The following is a 19,688-nucleotide window of genomic DNA, read 5'->3' as shown; positions in this document are numbered from 1 at the left end:
CCTTGTACATGATGGAGAGACTCTGGGGTGTCAGGTGGTGAGTTACTCGCTGCAATATCCCTAGTCTCTGACCTGCTCTTGTAACCACTGTGTTTACATAGTGAGTCCGGTTCAGTTTCTGGTCAATGTTAACCCCAAGAATTTAACAGTGAAGGATTAATACCATTGAATGTCAAGGGGTGGTGGGTTAGAGTGTCTCTTATTGGTGATGATCATTGTCTGACATTTGTATGGCGCGAATGTTACTTGCCACTTGTCGGCCCAAGCCTGGATATTGTTCAGATCTTGTTGTATTTGAGCATGGACTACTTCAATGTCTGAGGAGTCACAAGAGGTGCTGAACACCGTGCAATCATCAGCGAACACCCCACTTCTAGGTAAAAGTGAGGACTGCAGATGCTGGAAATCAGAGTCTAGATTAGAGTGGTGGAGGAAAAGCACAGTAGGTCAGGCAGCATCGGGGGCGAGCGGGGGGGGGGGGGTTGATTGGTGCGGGGTGTCCTGGAGATGTTCCCTGAAGCACTCACGAGGCGGCATCCAGTCTCCCCAATGTAGAGGAGACCACTTTGGGAGCAACGGATACAGTAAATGACATTGGTGGATGTGCAGGTGAAACTTTGATGGACGTGGACGGCTCCTTTGGGGCCTTGGATGGAGGTGAGGGAGGAGGTATGGGCACAGGTTTTGCAATTCCTATGGTGGCAGGGGAGGGTGCAGGATGTGGATGAGATGCGTTGGAGGGCATCTTCAACAATGAGGGAAGGGAATCTGCGGTCTCTAAAGGAGGCCATCTGGTGTGTTCTGTGGTGGAACTGGTCCTCCTGGGAGCAGATATGGAGGAGGAATTGGGAATACAGGATGGCATTTTTGCAGGAGGTAGGGTGGGATGAGGTGTAATCCAGGTAGCTGTGGGAGTTGGTGCGTTTGTAAAAAATATCAGTGTCAAGTCAGTCATCATGAATGGAGATTGCGAGGTCAGTGAAGGTGTCAGAGATGGTCCAGGTGAATTTAAGGTCAGGGTGGAATGTGTTGAAGTTGATGAACTGCTCAAGGTCCTCGCAATCATCAGTGTAGTGGAGGAAGAGGTGGGAGTGGTGCCAGTGTAACTACGGAAGATGGATTATTCTAGGTAGCCGACAAAGAGACAGGCATAGCTGGGGCCTATATGGGTGCCCATGGTTACCCCTTTGGTCTGGAGGATTCGAAGGAGAATTTGTTGAGGGTAAGGACCAGTTCAGCCAAATGAATGTGTGTGTCAGTGGAAGGGTACTGTTGGGGACGTCGGGTGAGGAAGAAACGGAGGGCTTGGAGGCCCTGGTCGCCCTGGTCATAGTGAATGGAGGTGTAGAGGGAACTGGATGTCCATGGTGAAGATGAGGCATTGGGGGCTGGGGAAACGGAAGTCTTGGAGGAGATGGAGGGCGTGGGTGGTGTCTCAAACGTATGTGGGGAGTTCCTGGACCGGGGGAAAGGACAGTATCAAGGTAGGTGTAGATGAGTTCAGTGGGGCAGGAGCATGCTGGGACAATGGGTCGGCTGGGGTGGTCAGGCTTGTGGATCTCGGGATGGAGGTAGAATCAGATGGTGCAGGGTTCCCAGACTAGGAGGTTGGAAGCTGGGGGTGGGAGATCTCCTGAGGTGATGAGGTTGTATGGTCTGGAAGATGATGGTTTGGTGATTGGGGGGGGGGGGGGGGGCTGGGCGGTGAGGTCTTGGTCGAGGGGGGTGTAGGAGGACATGTTTTTGAGTTGGTGTCTGGCTTCAGTGGTGTAGAGGTCAATGCGCCAAACTACCATTGCACCCCCTTTATTCGCTGGTTTGATGGTGAGGTTGGGATTGAAGCAGAGGGAGTGGAGGGCTGCACATCTAGCCTTACGAAAGAGGGATGGTCATTGATGAAGCAGCTGAAGATTGTTGGGCTTAGGGCAATAGTGAGGAACTCCTGCAGAGGTGTTCTGGAACAGAGGACTGACCTTCCACAACCACAACCATCTTCCTTTGTGCCAGGTATGACTCTAACTAGTTTGTCCCAGATACCCATTGATTCCAGTTTTGCCAGAGCTCCTTGTTACATAACTTGGTCAAATACTGCCTTGATATCAAGGACTGACACTCTCACCTAACCTCTGGAATACAGCTCTTTTGTCCATGTTTGAACCAAGGCTGTAAGGAGATCAGGAGCTGAATGACCCTGGCAAAACTCAGACTGGGCGCCATTGAGTAGGTTGCTGCCGAGTAGGTTCTGCTTGATAGCACTGTTGATGACCCCACCCATCACTTTATTGATGATGGAGACTAGACTGATTGGGCTGTAATTGGACAGGTTCGATTTGTCCTGCTTTTTTGTGTACAGAACATACCTGGGCAATATCCACATTATTGGGTAGATGCCAGTGTTGTAACTATACTGGAAGAACTTGGCTAGGGGAGTGACAAGTTCTGAAGCACACATCTTCAGTCATATTGCCAGAATGTTATCAGAGCTATTGCAGTATCCAGTGCCTCCAGCTGTTTCATGATATCGCGTAGAGTGAATCGAATTAGTTGGAGACTGGTATCTGTGATGCTGGGGACCACTGGAAGAGCCAGAGATGGATCATCCACTCGGCACTTCTGACTGAAGACTGTTGCGAATGCATCAGACATATTTTTTGCACTGATGTGCTGGGCACCTCCATTACTGAGGATGAGGATACTCTCGTCCAGCGAGTTGTTTAATTGACTACCACCATCCATGACGGGATGTGGAAGGACTGCAAAGCTTAGATCTGATCCATTGGCTGTGGGATTGCTTAGCTCTGTCTATCACTTGCTGTTTATGCCATTTGGCACATAAGTAGTCCTGTTTGGTAGCTTCACCAGATTAACACCTGATTTTTAGGTATGCCTGATGCTGCTCCTGGCATGCCCTCCTGCACTCTCCAATGAACCAGGGTTGATCCCCTGGCTTGATGGTGATAGTTGAGTGGGGAATGAGTCAAGAGTGTGGTGCTGGAAAAGCATAGCAGGTCAGGCAGCATTCAAGGAGCAGGAAAATTGATGTTTTGGGCGTAAGCCCTTCATCAGGAATCCTTCATTCCTGATGAAGGGCTTATGCCCGAAATGTCAATTCTCTTGCTCCGTGGATGCTGCTTGATCTGCTATGTTTTTCCAGCACCACACACTCGGCTCTGATCCCCAGCATTTGCAGTCCTCACTTTCTCCTGAGTGGGGGATGTGCTAAACCATGAGGTTGCAGATTGTGCTGGAGTACAGATCTGCTGCTGTTGATGGCTCATTTCGCCTCATGGATGCCCAGTCTTGAGCTGCTAGATCAGTTCGAAGTCTGTCACATTTATCATGGTGATAATGCCATACAACATGATGGAGGTTATTCTCAATGTGAAGGCCGGCACCTCGTCTTCACAAGGACAAGGCAGTGGTTACTTTTACTGATACTGTCATGGACGTTCTGCAGCTGGCAGATCAGTAAATATTAGGTCAAGTAAATATTAGGTTTCTTCCCTTTTGATTCCTTCACCATCTGCTGAAGACCTAGTCTAGCAATTATATCTTTTAGTACCTGACCACTTCGATCAGTATTGCTGCTGCTGAGCCACTCTTGGTGATGGACATTGAAACTGTCCACCGAGAGTACGTTTTGTGCCCTTGCCACCCTCAGTGCTTCCTCCAAGTGTTCTTCAAATATGGAGGAGTACTGATTCATCCACAGGAGGACAACAGTACTTGGTAACCAAGAGTACATGGTAATCTGCATATGTCCTGTTCCCCCGCAGGACAGGCACAACAGAGTGGTGGCACAGTGGTATACAGTCAGGAGGGAGTTGCCCTGGGAGTCCTTGACATAGGTGGTAATGGTGGTGACCAGGGTGTTATCTGTGAGGTGATTCCGTAAGAATGACTACGTCAGGCTGTTGCTTGACGAGTCTGAAAGACAGCTCTCCCAATTTTGGCACGAGCCCACAGATGATGCTAAAGAGGACTTTGCATGATCAATAGGGTTTTGTGTTTTTGCCATTGTCTTTTCAGTTCCAAGGGCGATGCCCAGTGGTCCATCCGGTTTCATTTCTTTGTTGTGACTTTCTAGCGATTGACACAACTGAGAGGCTTGCCCGGCCATTTCAGAGGGCAGTTAAGAGTCAACCACATTGCTGTGGCTCTGGATTCACACATAGGCCAGACCAGGTAAGGATGGCAGATTTACTTCCCTAAAAGACATTAGTGAACCATATAGGTTTTTCTGACAATTGACAATGGTTTCACGGTCATCAGTCAGCCCTTAAGTTCCAATTTTTTTAAATTGAATTCAAATTCCAACATCTGCTGTGGTGGGATTCGAACCCAGGTCCCCAGAACATAAGGCTGGGTTTCTGGATTAATAACTGAGTGATAATATCACTAGGCCATTTCCTCCCAAACTGCCTACTATACTTGTACGCTAGCTTTTAGCAACTTATGAACAAAGGTAAAAAGAGGCTGCTCCCCAGTTGGTTCAACATATTGCTGCAGAAAATGATCTTCCTTCACAACATTGATGGTCACAGATTTACCCAGTCTATATGTAGGTTGAAGTTACCCATGATTACTGCATTCCCCTTGCTATATGTGCATCTTAATTCCTGATTTTATGGTATCCTACATTATCAGTACTGTTTGGAAGCCTATAAATTACTCTTACCAATGATTCCTGCCATTTGCTGTTTCTTGGCTCTATTCAAACAGCTTCTACATTCTTTCCTTTCAATTGCAGATCCTCTCGCATTATTATACTGACTCTATCCCTTGTGATGCACTAACCCACTTCTTTATGCTTATCCATGATAAATGTCAAGTGTTCTTTAATATTCAGTCCCCAGTCTTGGTCAGCCTTGCAGCCACATCTCCATAAAGGCATTTAAATCACACCCTTTTATTAACACCAAATTATCTATCGCACTGCAAATGTTGTGTACATTCAGATAGAATTCTGTCTTAAATATTATTCTGTCATTCGATCCTTGTTTATTATAGGTTTTGTTCCTTCTGTTTCCCAACTTAAATTACAGTTTCTCTACCTGCTGTCATAACCAGCTTTTGTTTTTATCAGAATTCCCTGTTAAGATTCCCTTCCCCATACAAACTAGTTCAATGTTAGGTCACAGCAACAAGGCACACAAGAAATGGAGTGTTAGACAATGATAGAAATTGAGATTCTTTCAATCTTTTTGAAACTGTGATGTCATGCCAGCAAGACTAAATCTACTGATCTTGGCAGACCTTCAGAACTACCAACAAAAAAAAATTGACCTTCAAGAAATTATTTTTTGGACTTAAGAATGAAGTAAGCCATTTTGTTCCTTGACCTTGCTCTGCCATTCAATGAGATAATGCCTGATCTGTGATCTAATTTTGACTTGGAGACAACTATTTAAATAGAGAGATTATAAAACTCAATAGTACAGTAGATTCTAGACATTTTAGTACGAGTTAGTTGGCTGATACAGCAAGCGATTAGAATAGCAATTGGAAGGTTCTTGTTTATTACAAGGATAATGGAAAATTAAAGTAGGAAAGGCTTTATTGCAGCTGCACAAAATATTGTTGAGACCACTTCTGGAATAATGCGTAGTTTTGGTCTTATTTGAAAAGTCTATATTTGTTTTAGAAATAGTTCAGAGAAGATTCACTGGATTCACTCCTGGGATGAATGGTTTATCTTACGAAGAGAGGCTGAACAGGTTAGGCCTTACATGAATGACAGGCAATGTTATTGAAGAATACAAGATTTGAGGAGGCTAGACTGGGGATTTCCGAAACAATATTCCTTAAGTGGAGAAACTAAATCTAGGAACAGAGTTTAAGAATAAGAGATCTTTTTTAAAATAGAGATGAGGATTTTAAAAAAAAAATCACCAAGTGTTTTTTTTTGAGTGCGGCACTACCTTTCCCAGAAGGCAGTTTTTAAGGTAGGCTGGGTCTTTACATTTATTTGAGGCTGAGTTAGATGGATTTTTGGTAAGGAGTCAAAGGCTGGAAGTGCAGACTGTAAAGTGAAGCTGAGCCTACGACCGGATTGGCTACGGCTTTACTGAATAATGGAATGGCCTCGAAATGCCAAATGGCCTAATCCTCCTCCTCTACTTTCCAAAACTCTTAGTTACACTGGTGAACAAAAACATCTACTAATTTCATTTTTTAATTCAGTAACTGATCTAGCATTACTACCACTGGCATACTGAAGCGATGCCTAATTTCATTCATTGCCCTAACTGTCAATCTGCACACCAGTTCTAGGCTCTCTAACCAGCAGAAACAGATTATCTACCTTGTCCTATTAATATCCTGAAAATGTTGACGAAATAATTCAAAATGATCTCGGTTCCAAAAAGTACAATCCTAGTTTGCATAATCTCTCGCAATTTAACCCTTGGAGTCTAATCACACTTGGCAAATGCCCTCCAAGGCATCTTCCTAGCTCTTAGTATTGTCCCTCAGATTTGATGCTCAGAACTCATTATTCCACATGTGATCTAACCATTAGTTTGTAAAGTTACATTGTAATAATGCTTACTTTTATGGGTCAAAGAAATCATAAATTATACTCACTTTCTTATCATGTAGAGATCTCCACTCGTATTGAATGGCGGTCTTTGTACAATTACAGTTCCAGGGTAAGGGCTTGGTTTCATGTCTGAATGACTAAGTAATTGCATTCCAAAAGGACCTTGATTCATCACTTGATGGGGTATCACATGGTTGGATGTTGATGTTATTACTGAACGTACACGCAGTAATTGTGGATTATATGTCTGGCCATAAGGCAGTCTCTGTACATTATGAGATGGTGCATGAGCATAAAGTGCAGGGTGTGGAATTTCATGTGAATAAATTCCACTGGATATTTGACTAGTATTATAAGCTGCAGAAACTGAATGAATAACCTTTTGCCTTTTAGTTACAGTTTGGTTTTCAAAATCTAAATAGTCTTGCAGTCTACCATGTGTACTAACTTCCCCATTGCTTTCAATCTTGGAAGCCACGACATTTCTCTCTGATGCTTCATTTTTCTGCTTTTGTATTGAAGCTTCATGCACAGGGTTGCATTCATCTCTTTCTGGTATTCGGTGCTCAGAATATATATCAGTTCTTTCCCTCAGAATTGCTTGTGACTGCCCACTGTCGTCACTTAAGAATAAGAGTGGTGACTGGTTGTATAAACCAGGTTGCCCTGCAAGGTAACTCCGATCAGGCATTACAGTGGTCTGAATCGGTTGCTGCGCATGATAGCCAATGTTGTTCAAGTGAGAGGAGAGTTGCTGCTCCATCGGATGCTGGTACAAATGAGAGCTCTGGCCTTGCATTGGATGAACCACCATAAGATGAGGAGCATGCTGGACAAAGGAATGAGCTGAGGCCAGGTTCTCGGAATTACATCCCACATAGCGCATGTAAGCTGGCACTGGTCCAAATTGATGCCTTGTGTCAGGATGAGCAACAAGCACTGCAGGGTTTCTATGTTGAACAGTGCCAATAGTTCCTCCACTACAATTAGTCAGATTTGAATGCGTTTCTGCATTGTTTGTTAATTTTAGTCTCAGATTTTCTGTTGATTTGGGATTTCTCATGCTCTGCTTTTCACTAGTGGTTAAACTATTTGACAAATTTTGTCCCTCCCTCAATTTGCATCCTTCAGAGTCTTTTTCTCCAATTTCATTGCTTTGAAATAATTTCTGTTTCTTAAGTGCTAAAATTCCACCAAGTCTCTCTGATTCTGTGCTCTTTCCTGTAGTGTCTTGCTGAAGTAGATTAGCTGCTGAGGCATTTAGAGGGGTTACTTTATTAGAAATAGGCTCTCTGTTCACCAAATGATGCTGATCTGTAGAAAACAAATCACTATTGGCAGTTTGGTCTAGATGTGCACCTGTAGGGATTTAAAATGCAAAAGAATTAGAAACAAGGTTAATTTTGCTTAATCCAGGATGTCAAATTTACTCCACCCAATTCCAGCAAAGGAAGAAAAGATGTTGCTGTGAATGCAAAATTTAAATCTTTCAGCCAACTGAACTAAAACAAAAGCTGTGCCGTATAATTCATAACATTTGTGTGCACCTGTAATTTGCCCTACATCTAATAAAAGTAGACTCTCTCCTCTGTAGTTTTAAACCTTTTAAGATCTGAAGTAATGTGGGTAAGGAGTTAGCAAAACAACTGAAATTTACTATATCCTAGACAAAGTTTTCTAATCCTAAAAATCATACCCTTTGAACAATGCTCACAGTTTATGGGAGAATTAATTGCATATGAATGTTCAAAATCTCCAAATCTGACTCTTTAAACAATGAGGGTGAATGTTTCCGAACACTGTGGCACCTGTCTGTCCAGAGCCCACTAATAAGAACAGCTGTGCCACTGTCATAGGCTGGTGGTCGTATTTTTATCTCTCAGGGATTACAACAGAGCTGTCAGCTTATCAGATGGCTAGCAGCTGTACAATCACAGCAGAAGTAGTGGCAAAGGAGTTCATTGCTGGAGCTGAACGACAGGTAAGCTGGTTGTGGGTTGAGGGATATAAAGGGAGAAAATATGATCTTAGTATGGGGATGTGTAGCAAATGAATATAGAAGACCTACAAAAGAACATCTTCCCACTTGTCCCCAGCTCAAGCAAAAAATGCTGCTGGGCTCTCTCAGGCCTATCCTTGTCTTCAGTAAAATAGGAATGGAATGAGGCTAAGAGCAGGGTGGTATGGGCTGTGCAGCACCATCTCCCATCCCACAACATTTCATAAAAGTCAGGGACAGCTGGGCAGCAAGTTGGCCATACAATAAGACTTTACGACATTCCCAACCATTAAACACACCAACACTGATGGTACAATTACAGCATTTAAAAGACATCTCGATGGGTACATGAATAGGAAGGGTTTAGAAGGATATGGGCCAAATGCTGGCAAATGGGACTTCATCAGTTTGGGATATCTGGTCAGTGTAGACCAAAGGATCTGTTTCCATGCTGTTAGAGTCTATGACTCAATATCATTGATAAGGTTAAAAAACATATGCACTGTTTGAAATGCCATCCAATGTACCTACTTAAATAGAACCTTATAGAGGAGGTTCATCATGCCACTGTTAGCACTTTCAGCCACACTAAGTTCCATTCCCTTGCTCTTTTCTACAATCCTGTAAAATTATCTCCCCCTCATGCATTTATCCAATGCCAAGTTATTACTCAGTCTGCTTCTAGCAACTTTTCAGGCAGTGCATTTCGGATTTCTGCCCTGAATGTAATTGTTCATGCTCCTAGCATTTAATAATGCCCGCTCCATGATGATTTCTTCTGTCTGTGCCTCTGAGGGAACAATGCTTACTTTAGCTACTTTCCTTTTTACGTGCAATAAGAGTTTTGTTGATTATATCTTTGATTAGTTTACTGTCATGTTCTATATTTTCCCTTCTCAATTTTGGCTACCCTTTTGCAGGTTTCTAAAATGCTCCAATCCTGATGCTTATGACTATTCTTTGCAGCATTGTATACCTAATTTTTAGTAAATCCAACTCCATCCTCAACTTCAACAGTAAACAACGAAAGAATCTTTCTTGACGAATGTTGGCAATTGGCGTATTAAGTGTGATAGAACCACTTCTGGATGAGATAGTCAACAACCTTTTTAATTTCAAAGTTCTTTTTTTTTAGGAAAGCATGTAGCCTTCAAAACAAGAAAACAAAGTCTCCATTAGGTACTGCAACTGTCAAACATACAGTTAAAGCTAAAGTAATGCTAAGTTTACAGTGGCTGCTAGATTGAACCCTTTCATTTCCAAAGTCTGAACAAGAAAGTTAGAAGTCACTTCCTTCTATTCAGAATGAGATCCGGTGTATTCTTCTACAAAAAAAAAATTCAACTATGAGAATCATGTAGCTGATTCCAACAGTAAGCAATAGTAAAAAGGCATAAGAGTGACTATCTCACAATTTATTCCTTTTCTGGAATTACTGCATCCTTGTATCTTTCTGACTTAACAAAATTCAGATGGGGAGGTGAAGCAGAATGCAACTGAAGCCAGTCATTCCTGTCTCTGACTTAAACATTTTAACATTTCAGTGTATCATTGTGCTGTGGTTTACAAGATGCAGCGCACATCTGAAAATATCAAGTGATCAAAAGAACTGTACATGTTAATGCAAGAATTAAAAACTACATATCAGAAAGTGTTTAGTTATAAAATGTAATTAATGTAACAGTTTATGGCTTCAAATGAATTACCTTTAACAAGTGCTCTTTGAGAAGTTTGACCAAGAGGATTGTTTGGATATTTATCCAGGTTAAAATCTGACATTTGCACATTAGGCTGACTTGGATGCAGTTCACTGTTTTGCACAGAAATTCCACATGTGTTGGGTAAAGTTTCATTTTTAACAGGACTTCTAGTTTCAATCACTGAATTGTTTGTTGCCGTCAGATGAGTCTGCACAACAGGACTTACATTCTCCACTGACACAGGATTAGGCTGTCCTTCTGGCAATCTATCTTGAGGATGAAGACTGGAATGGTTCCAGTATCCAGGCCATTCTGCTCCTTTAGTAGGATTCAAATCTGCCACATGACAATCACCACTTGATTTATTTGGCTGTGCAATTGCTTCTCTGCTTCCATGTGTCATTGGAACAACAGTGGCTGAGTGGGAACTGAGTGTTTCTGTTTCAGTCTGTGGAAGGCCCAGATTTGTAGATCTATTTGGTTTACAGACAGGGGAATGTTTTGGTGCTTGGACACCAATAGGGTCAGTAGGCATACCAGTGTGAGGAGTTGCATCCCCATGACCATCAGATGAAAGACCAACTGTTTGTAATTTTGTAGAACCAGATCCAGCTGAAGCAGGTGTCACTGGTCCATTCACCAACATTTGTTGCTAAGAAGAAGAAGAATAAACATGAGGTCAAAGGCTGTTTCATGGATTTATTGTGCATTGTCAGTCATTGAAAGTGGCAGGACAGGCTGAGAGCATGGTCAATAAAATATACAGTACCCTAGGGTTTAATAGTGGAATAAAATACTAAAGCAAGGAGATTATAGAATACTAGTTTGGTCTGAGTATTTGTGCAGTACTGGGCACCACACATCAGACAAGATATGAAAACATGAGAGAATGCAGGAATATTCATCCAAGTAGTTCCAGAAATGAGGAACAACATGCCAAGTGAGGCCGCACTAGTGTTTTGTACAGTTGCAGCAGGACATCACAGCTCCAGAACTCAACCCCTCTAGCAAAAAAAAAACTATCACACGGTATGTCATCTTAACTATCAACATGGGTGGCAACTTTCAAGGATCTATGTACATGGACATCAAGATCCCTCTGCTCATTCACACTACCAAGAATCTTTCCATTGACCCAGTATTCTGCCTTCCTGTTATTCTTCCCAAAGTGAATCACCTCACATTTAGCTGCACTGAACTCTATTTGCCAACTCTCATCCCAATTCTGCAGTTTATCCAAGTCTCCCTGCAACATTGTTCCACACTGTCCATCATTCCACCGACTTTTGTGTTATCTGCAAACTTACTAACCCATCCACTTATGCCTGCAACCAAGTAGTTTATAAAAATGACAAACAGCAATGGCCCAAAAACAGATCCTATTGGCATATCACTAGTAACCGGACTCCAGGCTGAATATTTTCCATCAACTGCCACTTGATGCCTTCTTACAGAAAGCCAGTTTCTAATCCAAACTGCTAAATCACCTTCAATCCCATGCCTCCACATTTTCTCCAGTAGCTTACCACGTGGAACCTTATTCAAGGCTTTACTGAAGTCCATGTACACCATGTCAACTGCCCCACCCTCATGCACATGCTTGGTCACCCTCTCAAAAAACTCAATGAGGAGTACGAGTCACAACCTGCCCTTGACGAATCCATGTTGACTATTTCCCATCAAATTTTTGGCTTGCTAGATGATTATAAATCCTCTTATAACAGACATAAGGCTCACTGGTATATAATTACCTGGGTTATTGCTACTGCCCTTCTTGAACAAGGGCATATTTGAAATCCTCCAGGCCTCTGGTACTAAACCTGCCGACAACGACGACTCAAAGATCAAGGCCAAAGGCTCAGCCATCTCCTCCATAGCTTCCCAGAGAATTCTCAAACATCTCATCTGGCCCAGGGGACTTAACTACTTTCACACCTTCTAGAATTGATAACACCTCCTCGTTACTAACCTCAATCCTTTCAAGTGTAATAGCCCGTATCTCAGTCATCTCCTCTACAATACTCTCCTTTTACTGAGTGAAAATAGAGAAGAAATATTCACTCCCTAGGTCCACACACAACTTCCCACTTTTGTCTTGGACAGGCCTGATCCCTATTCCTCTCATACCTATAGGAAGTTTTAGGGTTCTCCTTTATTCTACACGTTAAAAGAATCAGTGAGAAAACCTACATGCAGAAAGACTGCTCATGTCCCCTTCTTGCTCTTAACTCTATCTTTAAATCCTTTCTAGCTACTCTAACTCTCCATCGCCTCATCTGAACCATCTCGCCTCAACGTCACATAAGCCTCCCTCTTCTGCTTAACAAGAGATAAAATTTCTTTAGTAAACCATGGTTCCCCGACCTTATCATATGTAAGGTATAGACAGGATAGATCGAGTGAATCCTTTGAAGAGTATAAAGGAAGTAGGAATATACTTAAGGAAATCAGGAGGACAAAATGAGATAGCTTTGGCAAATAGAATTAAGGAGAATCCAAACAGTTTTTATAAATATATTAAGGACAAAAGAGTAACTCGGGAGAGAAAAGGGCCCCTCAAAGATCAGCAAGGTGGCCTTTGTGTGGAGCCGCAGAAAATGGGGGAGATACTAAATGAGTATTTTGCATCAGTATTTACTGTGGAAAAGGATATGGAAGATATAGACTATAGGGAAATAGATGCTGACATCTTGCAAAATGTCCAGATTACAGAGGAGGAAGTGCTGGATGTCTTGAAACGGTTAAAGGTGGATAAATCCCCAGGACCTGATCAGGTGTACCAGAGAACTCTGTGGGAAGCTAGATAAGTGATTACTGGGCCTCTTGCTGAGATATTTGTATCATTGATAGTCACAGTGAGGTGCCAGAAGACTGGAGGCTAGCAAACGTTATGCTACTGTTTAAGAAGGGTGATGGGAAAAGCGAGGGAACTATAGACCAGTGAGCCTGACCTCGGTGGTGGGCAATTTGTTGGAGGGAATCCTGAGGGACAGGATGTACATGTATTTGGAAAGGCAAGGACTGATTAGGGATAGTCAACATGGCTTTATGCGTGAGAAATCATGTCTCACAAACTTGATTGAGTTTTTTGAAGAAGTAACCAAGAGGATTGATGAGGGCAGAGCGGTAGATGTGATCTATATGGACTTCAGTAAGATGTTCGACAAGGTTCCCCATGGGAGACTGATTAGCAAGGTTAGATCTCACGGAATACAGGGAGAACTAGCCATTTGGATACAGAACTGGCTCAAAGGTAGAAGACAGAGAGCGGTGGCGGAGGGTTGTTGATCAGACTGGAGGCCTGTGACCAATGGAGTGCCACAAGGATCGGTGGTGGGCCCTCTACTTTTTGTAATTTACATAAATGATTTGGATGCGAGCATAAGAGGTACAGTTAGTAAGTTTGCAGATGACACCAAAATTGGAAGTGCAGTGGACAGCGAAGAGGGTTACCTCAGATTACAACAGGATCTTGACCAGATGGGCCAATGGGCTGAGAAGTGGCAGATGGAGTTTAATTCAGATAAATGCGAGGCGCTGCATTTTGGGAAAGCAAATCTTAGCAGGACTTATACACTTAATGGTAAGGTCCTAGGGAGTGTTGCTGAACAAAGAGTCCTTGGAGTGCAGGTTCATAGCTCCTTGCAAGTGGAGTTGCAGGTAGATAGGATAGTGAAGAAAGCGTTTGATATGCTTTCCTTTATGGTCAGAGTGTGGAGTATATGAGTTGGGAGGTCACAGGACATTAGGCCACTGTTGGAATATTGCGTGTAATTCTGGTCGCCTATCAGAAAGTTGTTGTGAAACTTGAAAGGGTTACGAAACGATTTACAAGGATGTTGCCAGGGTTGGAGGATTTGAGCTATATGGAAGAGGCTGAACAGGCTGGGGCTGTTTTCTCTGGAGCGTTGGAGGCTGAGGGGTGACCTTACAGAGGTTTACAAAATTATGAGGGGCATGGATCGGGTAAATAGGCAAAGTTTTTTCCCTGGTGTTGGGAGTCCAGAACTAGAGGGTATAGGTTTAGGGTGAGAGGGGAAGATATAAAAGAGATCTAAGGGGCAACCTTTTCACACAGAGGGTGGTATTGGTATGGAATTAGCTGCCAGAGGAAGTGGTGGAGGCTGGTACAACTGCAAAATTTAAGAGGCATTTGGATGGGTATATGAATAGGAAGGGTTTGGAGGGATATGGGCCAGGTGCTAGCAGGTGGGACTAGATTGGGTTGGGATATCTGGTCGGCATGGATGGATTGGACCAAAGGGTCTGTTTCCATGCTGTACCCTATGATTCTATGACTAAGTTAAAGTCCCCCACAATGACCACCTTGTTCCTTTCACTCCTACCCAGAATCGATTTGCCAATCCTCTCCTCCACATCCTTTGAACTTTGCGGAAGCCCATAAAAAAACTCCCAGTAGTGTGACCTCTCCTCTCCTGTTTCTAACCTCAGCAGACAAGTCGTCGTCAAATGTTCTTTTAGCCACCATTATACTGTCCTTAACTAACAAAGCCACACCTCCCCCTCTTTTACCATCTTCCCTGATCTTAATGCAAGATTAAATCCTGGAACCTGTAACACCCATTCCTGACCTTGCTCCATCCATGTCTCAGTAATGGTCACAACATCGAAGTCCCAGGTACCTATTCATGCTGCAAGCTCACCCTACCTTATTCCGAATACACCTGGCATTGTAGTAGACACACTTCAAACCAGCTTGCCGTCTGCCAGCACACTACTGTGACCGTGAAATCCTGTCCATGTCCTCCCTATTCTCGTCCACCTGTGTACTGGAACTACAACATAGGTTCCCACTGCCCTGCTGAACTAGTTTAAATCCACCCGAATAGCACTAGCAAATTTCCAACCCAGGATATAAGTAACCCTCTGGTTCAAGTGAAGACCGTCCTGTTTGTAGAAGTTCCATCTTCCCCAGAATAAGCCCCAATTATCCATAAACCTGAAATCCTCCCTCCTGCACCAGCTCGCTGACTGGAAAATTCTTATCATGAAAGCAAAAGGTCATCAGCTACCAGGAATTAAACATTTTACATCTTCTAGATCAGTTACAACAGGAAACAGATGATTCAAAAATGTGCTTTCATACAAACATTAGAAAAGCTCCCCTATGATGGTACAAATTGTTCTACTTATCATAGCAGCTTGCAATACAATCTTTCAAGAAAGATTGTCAAATACAGCTGAATTTTGGCAAAGGGAAACCTGGTTGATATTTTCCAAATTCCAAGAACAGAAAGAGGATTTCATCTAAATCAGACAGGAATAAATTAAAAGCTAATCCCCAAGGTGAAACACTGGAAAATAGCTGAGAATAATTCACAGATCGGCGCAACATTGAGGGCCGAAAGGCCTGTTCTGCGCTGCATTGTTCTAGGTTCTAAAACACAGTTAGTTACCCAACCAAATATCCATGTACTCTATAGCAGTATACTACTTAGCAGTGATTTTAATAAGTTTTCATTCGTAAATGAGAAAACATGTTTTGCATTATACTATTGGTATTTCATTACAATAATTTAAGCAGGATTGCTTACAATATACCACAACAGCTTGGTGGCACATGGAGTTTTTACTGGACTTAAAACTTATGAAATAAACATGATGGGTAAAAAGTAATGCTGTTGATAATGATATGGCTCAAATTACCTGCATCCGATATTGCTGCTGAAATCGCTTCCGTATTGGTTCCATAACAATTCGTTCTGGTACCCTCGGAATCGGAGACTGTTGAATGACGTCAGAACCTGGGAGTGGGCTGCTGGCTGAAGTTTGCTACATGTTGAAAAGAAATCAATTTTGTAGTTTCATCTATTAGCAGGCTTTATTCAGTCATTTGGCAATGTCCCGAAACGTGCCTCTACTTTATACTCTGAGATGTCAGCATAATTTAACTGACAAGCTTAACCTTTGTGGCCAAAAGGCAATTCCTTTATATTGCCTTGGGCCTGTGGGGGTTAATTGTCACATTTAATGCTAATCTGATCAGTGGCATCACCCACTTCCCATCTTAAACTATGCTAACTTTTTAAATTATAAAATAATTTCTACATAAATCTTGGTTGGCACAATCATTTGTTCGTTCTAGCTTATGGCAGTTCACAATACCTCATGCAGCAATTGAAAAAAGTTTTTATTTGATAGTGCACTATGACAAATACTGTAATACATAAAACAAAAAACAAACTAGTATTGTCAGCCAATGGTAGCATCCATGTGGTGATCATTATTGCAATATGGGCGATCTGCAAAAGCACATGCTCTGATGGAGAAGCATAAAATTACTGTCAGCAACTTCTCTGTTCTCATAAAAAGGTCCCAAAGTTGTCAGTTTCAACAGAGAAAGTTACAGAAAATGTTGACAATGCTGCCGTCATTATCATCATAAATTTGTGACCAGAATGGCAAATATCATTAAGATTTGCCTGGTGTCAAGAAAGTGTACAAATCAAATAGTGTACAAGTTTCAGTTCAAACAAACCACAGGTGCTCAAAATCTGAAAGACAATGCCTGAAAGAGTTGTGGAATTTAACAGCTTTCAAAGAACAATTAAACCTATACTGAAAGAGAACTCAGTATGAGGGAAAGGTACTGAGGAGCAGAACTAAACTGGTAACACTTTCACAAAGGTACAAGGAAGTCAGAACATATGGTTTCCTTCTGTGTTGTAGGATTCTAAGATTTTTTGAAACCTTGCATTTTCTATAACTTCTAACAATTTCCATAGTGGTGGGCCTGGTCAGCTTCTAGTTTTAATTTTAACACATCTTAAACTAGCACTTCAGCTGGGTGGAGCAAAAATCCAAATGGAGGATGGGGAAAAACATTCTGCTTCTTTTTACAGTAAATATTTTGTTACTGGCATGTGGGGAAAAGCTGACAAGGCCACCATATCATCTTAGCTGCATTTGGTGGGATTAATCAGGCATTTTGTCATTTCTACCCATGCTCTGCTCTCCCTCTCCTTCTGGCTTGTGAAGCAAATTTCAGAAAAGCATCTGATGTCAACAACAGATTGTGTCCAGCCTCACTGAATGATGCAACCCAGGGACACACATAAGTGGAGTGGAAGGAAGTTAAATTCAACAACACGAAAAAAAACAGAAGTTTTTCTTGCCTTCTCTTCTATAATTTGCATTTGACTTGGCAAAGGTAGCTTGTTGCAAAGCTGTTGTTCAGCGTCTTCCTTCTTGCTGGAATCAGCAATAATGTGCGGGACATCAGTGGCTGGATGGCTGTTTACAACACCATTGACTTTTGGCGATCCAAAGACATCAGTTGTTTCGGTCAGTATCTCAGTTTCATCATTCGCCGGGTGATTGACCTTGCTTTTGTGCTTGTCTTTCTTCTCCCACATCATTTTAGCTTGAAAGTCATCATCACTATCCACTTCATCCTTTGGAAAGTACTTGGCCATTGCTTTGTTGAAGCACCGTTCTACAGCTCGCGCCATTTGGGTGTATTCTAAATATGTTAGTTTTGTGAAGAAAGAGATTATTTAAGTAAAAGTTAGAAATGAGTTATCTAATATCAAGATCTTGAAAATAAAACTGAAACAGTAAAGTTTATCTAACAGAACCCAATGTCATATATAAAATAAAAACTTAAGAGTATAGAAAGAACTTGTATGTTTATGCCTAAAGTAGAAGTCTGTTTATAGAGTCATAGGGATGTACAGCATGGAAACAGACCCTTTGGTGCAACTTATCCATGATGACCAGATATCCCAACCCAATCTAGTCCCACTTGTCAGCACCGGGCCCATATCCCTCCAAACCCTGCCTATTCATATACCCATCCAAATGCCTTTTAAATGTTGCAACTTCAATAGCCTCCACCACTTTCTCTGGCAGCTCATTCCACACACGTACCACCCTCTGTGTGAAAACGTTGCCCCATAGATCCCTTTTATATCTTTCCCCTCTCACCCTAAACCCATGTCCTCTAGTTCTGGACTCACCGACCCTAGGGAAAAGACTTTGTGTATTTATCCTAAACATAGTGGGCACAGTGGTTAGCACTGCTGCCTCACAGCGCCGGAGACCCGGGTTCAATTCCCGCCTCAGGCGACTGACTGTGTGGAGTTTGCAAGTTCTCCCCATGTCTGCGTGGGTTTCCTCCGGGTGCTCCGGTTTCCTCCCACAATCCAAAGATGTGCAGGTCAGGTGAATTGGCCATGCTAAATTGCCCGTAGTGTTAGGTAAGGGGTAGATGTAGATGTAGGGGTATGGGTGGGTTACGCTTCGGCGGGGCGGTGTGGACTTGTTGGGCCGGAGGGCCTGTTTCCACACTCTAAGTAATCTAATCTAATCTAATCTAATCTAAAGTAAAGTAATCTAATCTAATACCGCTCATGATTTTATAAACCTCTGTAAGGCCAACCCTCAGCCTCCGACACTCCAGGGAAAACAGCCCTAGTCTACTGAACCTCTCCCTACAGCTCCAATCCTGCAACCCTGGCAATATCCTTGTAAATCTTTTCTCAACCCTTTCAAGTTTCACAGTATCCTTCTGATAGGAAGGAGACCAGAACTGCATGCAATATTCCAAAAGTGGCCTCACCAATGTCCTGTACAGACACAATATGACCTCCCAACTCCTGTACACTGACCAATAAAGGAAAGCATACCAAATGCTTTTTTCACTATCCTACCTACCTGCGACTCCACTTTCAAGGAGCTATGAACCTGCACTCCAAGGTCTCTTTGTTCAGCAACACTCCCAAGGACCTTACCATTAAGTGTATAAATCCTGCTAAGATTTGCTTTCTCAAAATGCAGCACCTCACATTAAACTCCATCTGCCTCTTCTCAGCCCATTGGCCCATCTGATCAAGATCCTGTTGTAATCTGAGTTAACCTTCTTGGCTGTCCACTAAACCTCCAATTTCAGCAAACTTACTATCTACACCTCTTATGCTCCCATGCAAATCATTTATATAAATGAAGAAAAGTAGTGGACCTAGCACAAATCCTTATGGCACCCCACTGGTCACAGGCCTCCAATCTGAAAAGCAAACCCTCCATCACCACCCTCTGTCTTCTATCTTTGAGCCAATTCTGTATTCAAATGGCCAGTTCTTCCTGTATTCCACATGTAATAATCTGGAACAGTTTGTTCATTATACCATGTTAAAAAAAAATTGATCATATTGGGTTTAGAGTGTCTTTCAATATTTGCAATATACTGTGCATCAAACAAATTCAAAACCAATACAATCGGATGGAGGCTTGCTTGCTGAGCTGGTAGGTTCGGTTTCAGATGTTTCATCACTGTACGAGTAACATCACCAGTGGGTCTCAGGATGAAGCACTGGTGGTATGGCCCACATTTTATTTATTAATAAATAAAAAGTGGGCCATACCACCAGTGCTTCATCCTAGGCTCACTGATGTCACCTAGTATGGTGATGAAACATCTGAAACCGAA

General features: G+C 42.5%; 1 protein-coding gene across 5 annotated transcripts in view; it reads right to left on the bottom strand.

Moving 5' to 3' along the window:
• Window positions 1–19,688, bottom strand: part of LOC140493766 (chromatin remodeling regulator CECR2-like) — an 87,605-nt gene that overhangs the window by 7,719 nt on the left and 60,198 nt on the right. For 3 of the 5 annotated variants that reach the window (XM_072592619.1, XM_072592620.1, XM_072592621.1), the window contains 4 exons: window positions 17,377–17,723; window positions 15,908–16,033; window positions 10,247–10,892; window positions 6,586–7,900 (listed from right to left, as the gene is read on the bottom strand). In XM_072592619.1, coding sequence (XP_072448720.1) covers window positions 6,586–7,900; window positions 10,247–10,892; window positions 15,908–16,033; window positions 17,377–17,723 — 2,434 coding nt within the window. Of the gene's footprint in view, window positions 1–6,585; window positions 7,901–10,246; window positions 10,893–15,907; window positions 16,034–17,376; window positions 17,724–19,688 lie in introns of those variants that run through there. The other 2 variants (XM_072592622.1, XM_072592623.1) reach the window with 2 other exon arrangements.

Source organism: Chiloscyllium punctatum, chromosome 22 (assembly GCF_047496795.1).
Source record: "Chiloscyllium punctatum isolate Juve2018m chromosome 22, sChiPun1.3, whole genome shotgun sequence".
NCBI classification, from domain to species: Eukaryota; Metazoa; Chordata; class Chondrichthyes; order Orectolobiformes; family Hemiscylliidae; genus Chiloscyllium; species Chiloscyllium punctatum.
This window is presented reverse-complemented; position numbering and strand designations above follow the sequence as displayed.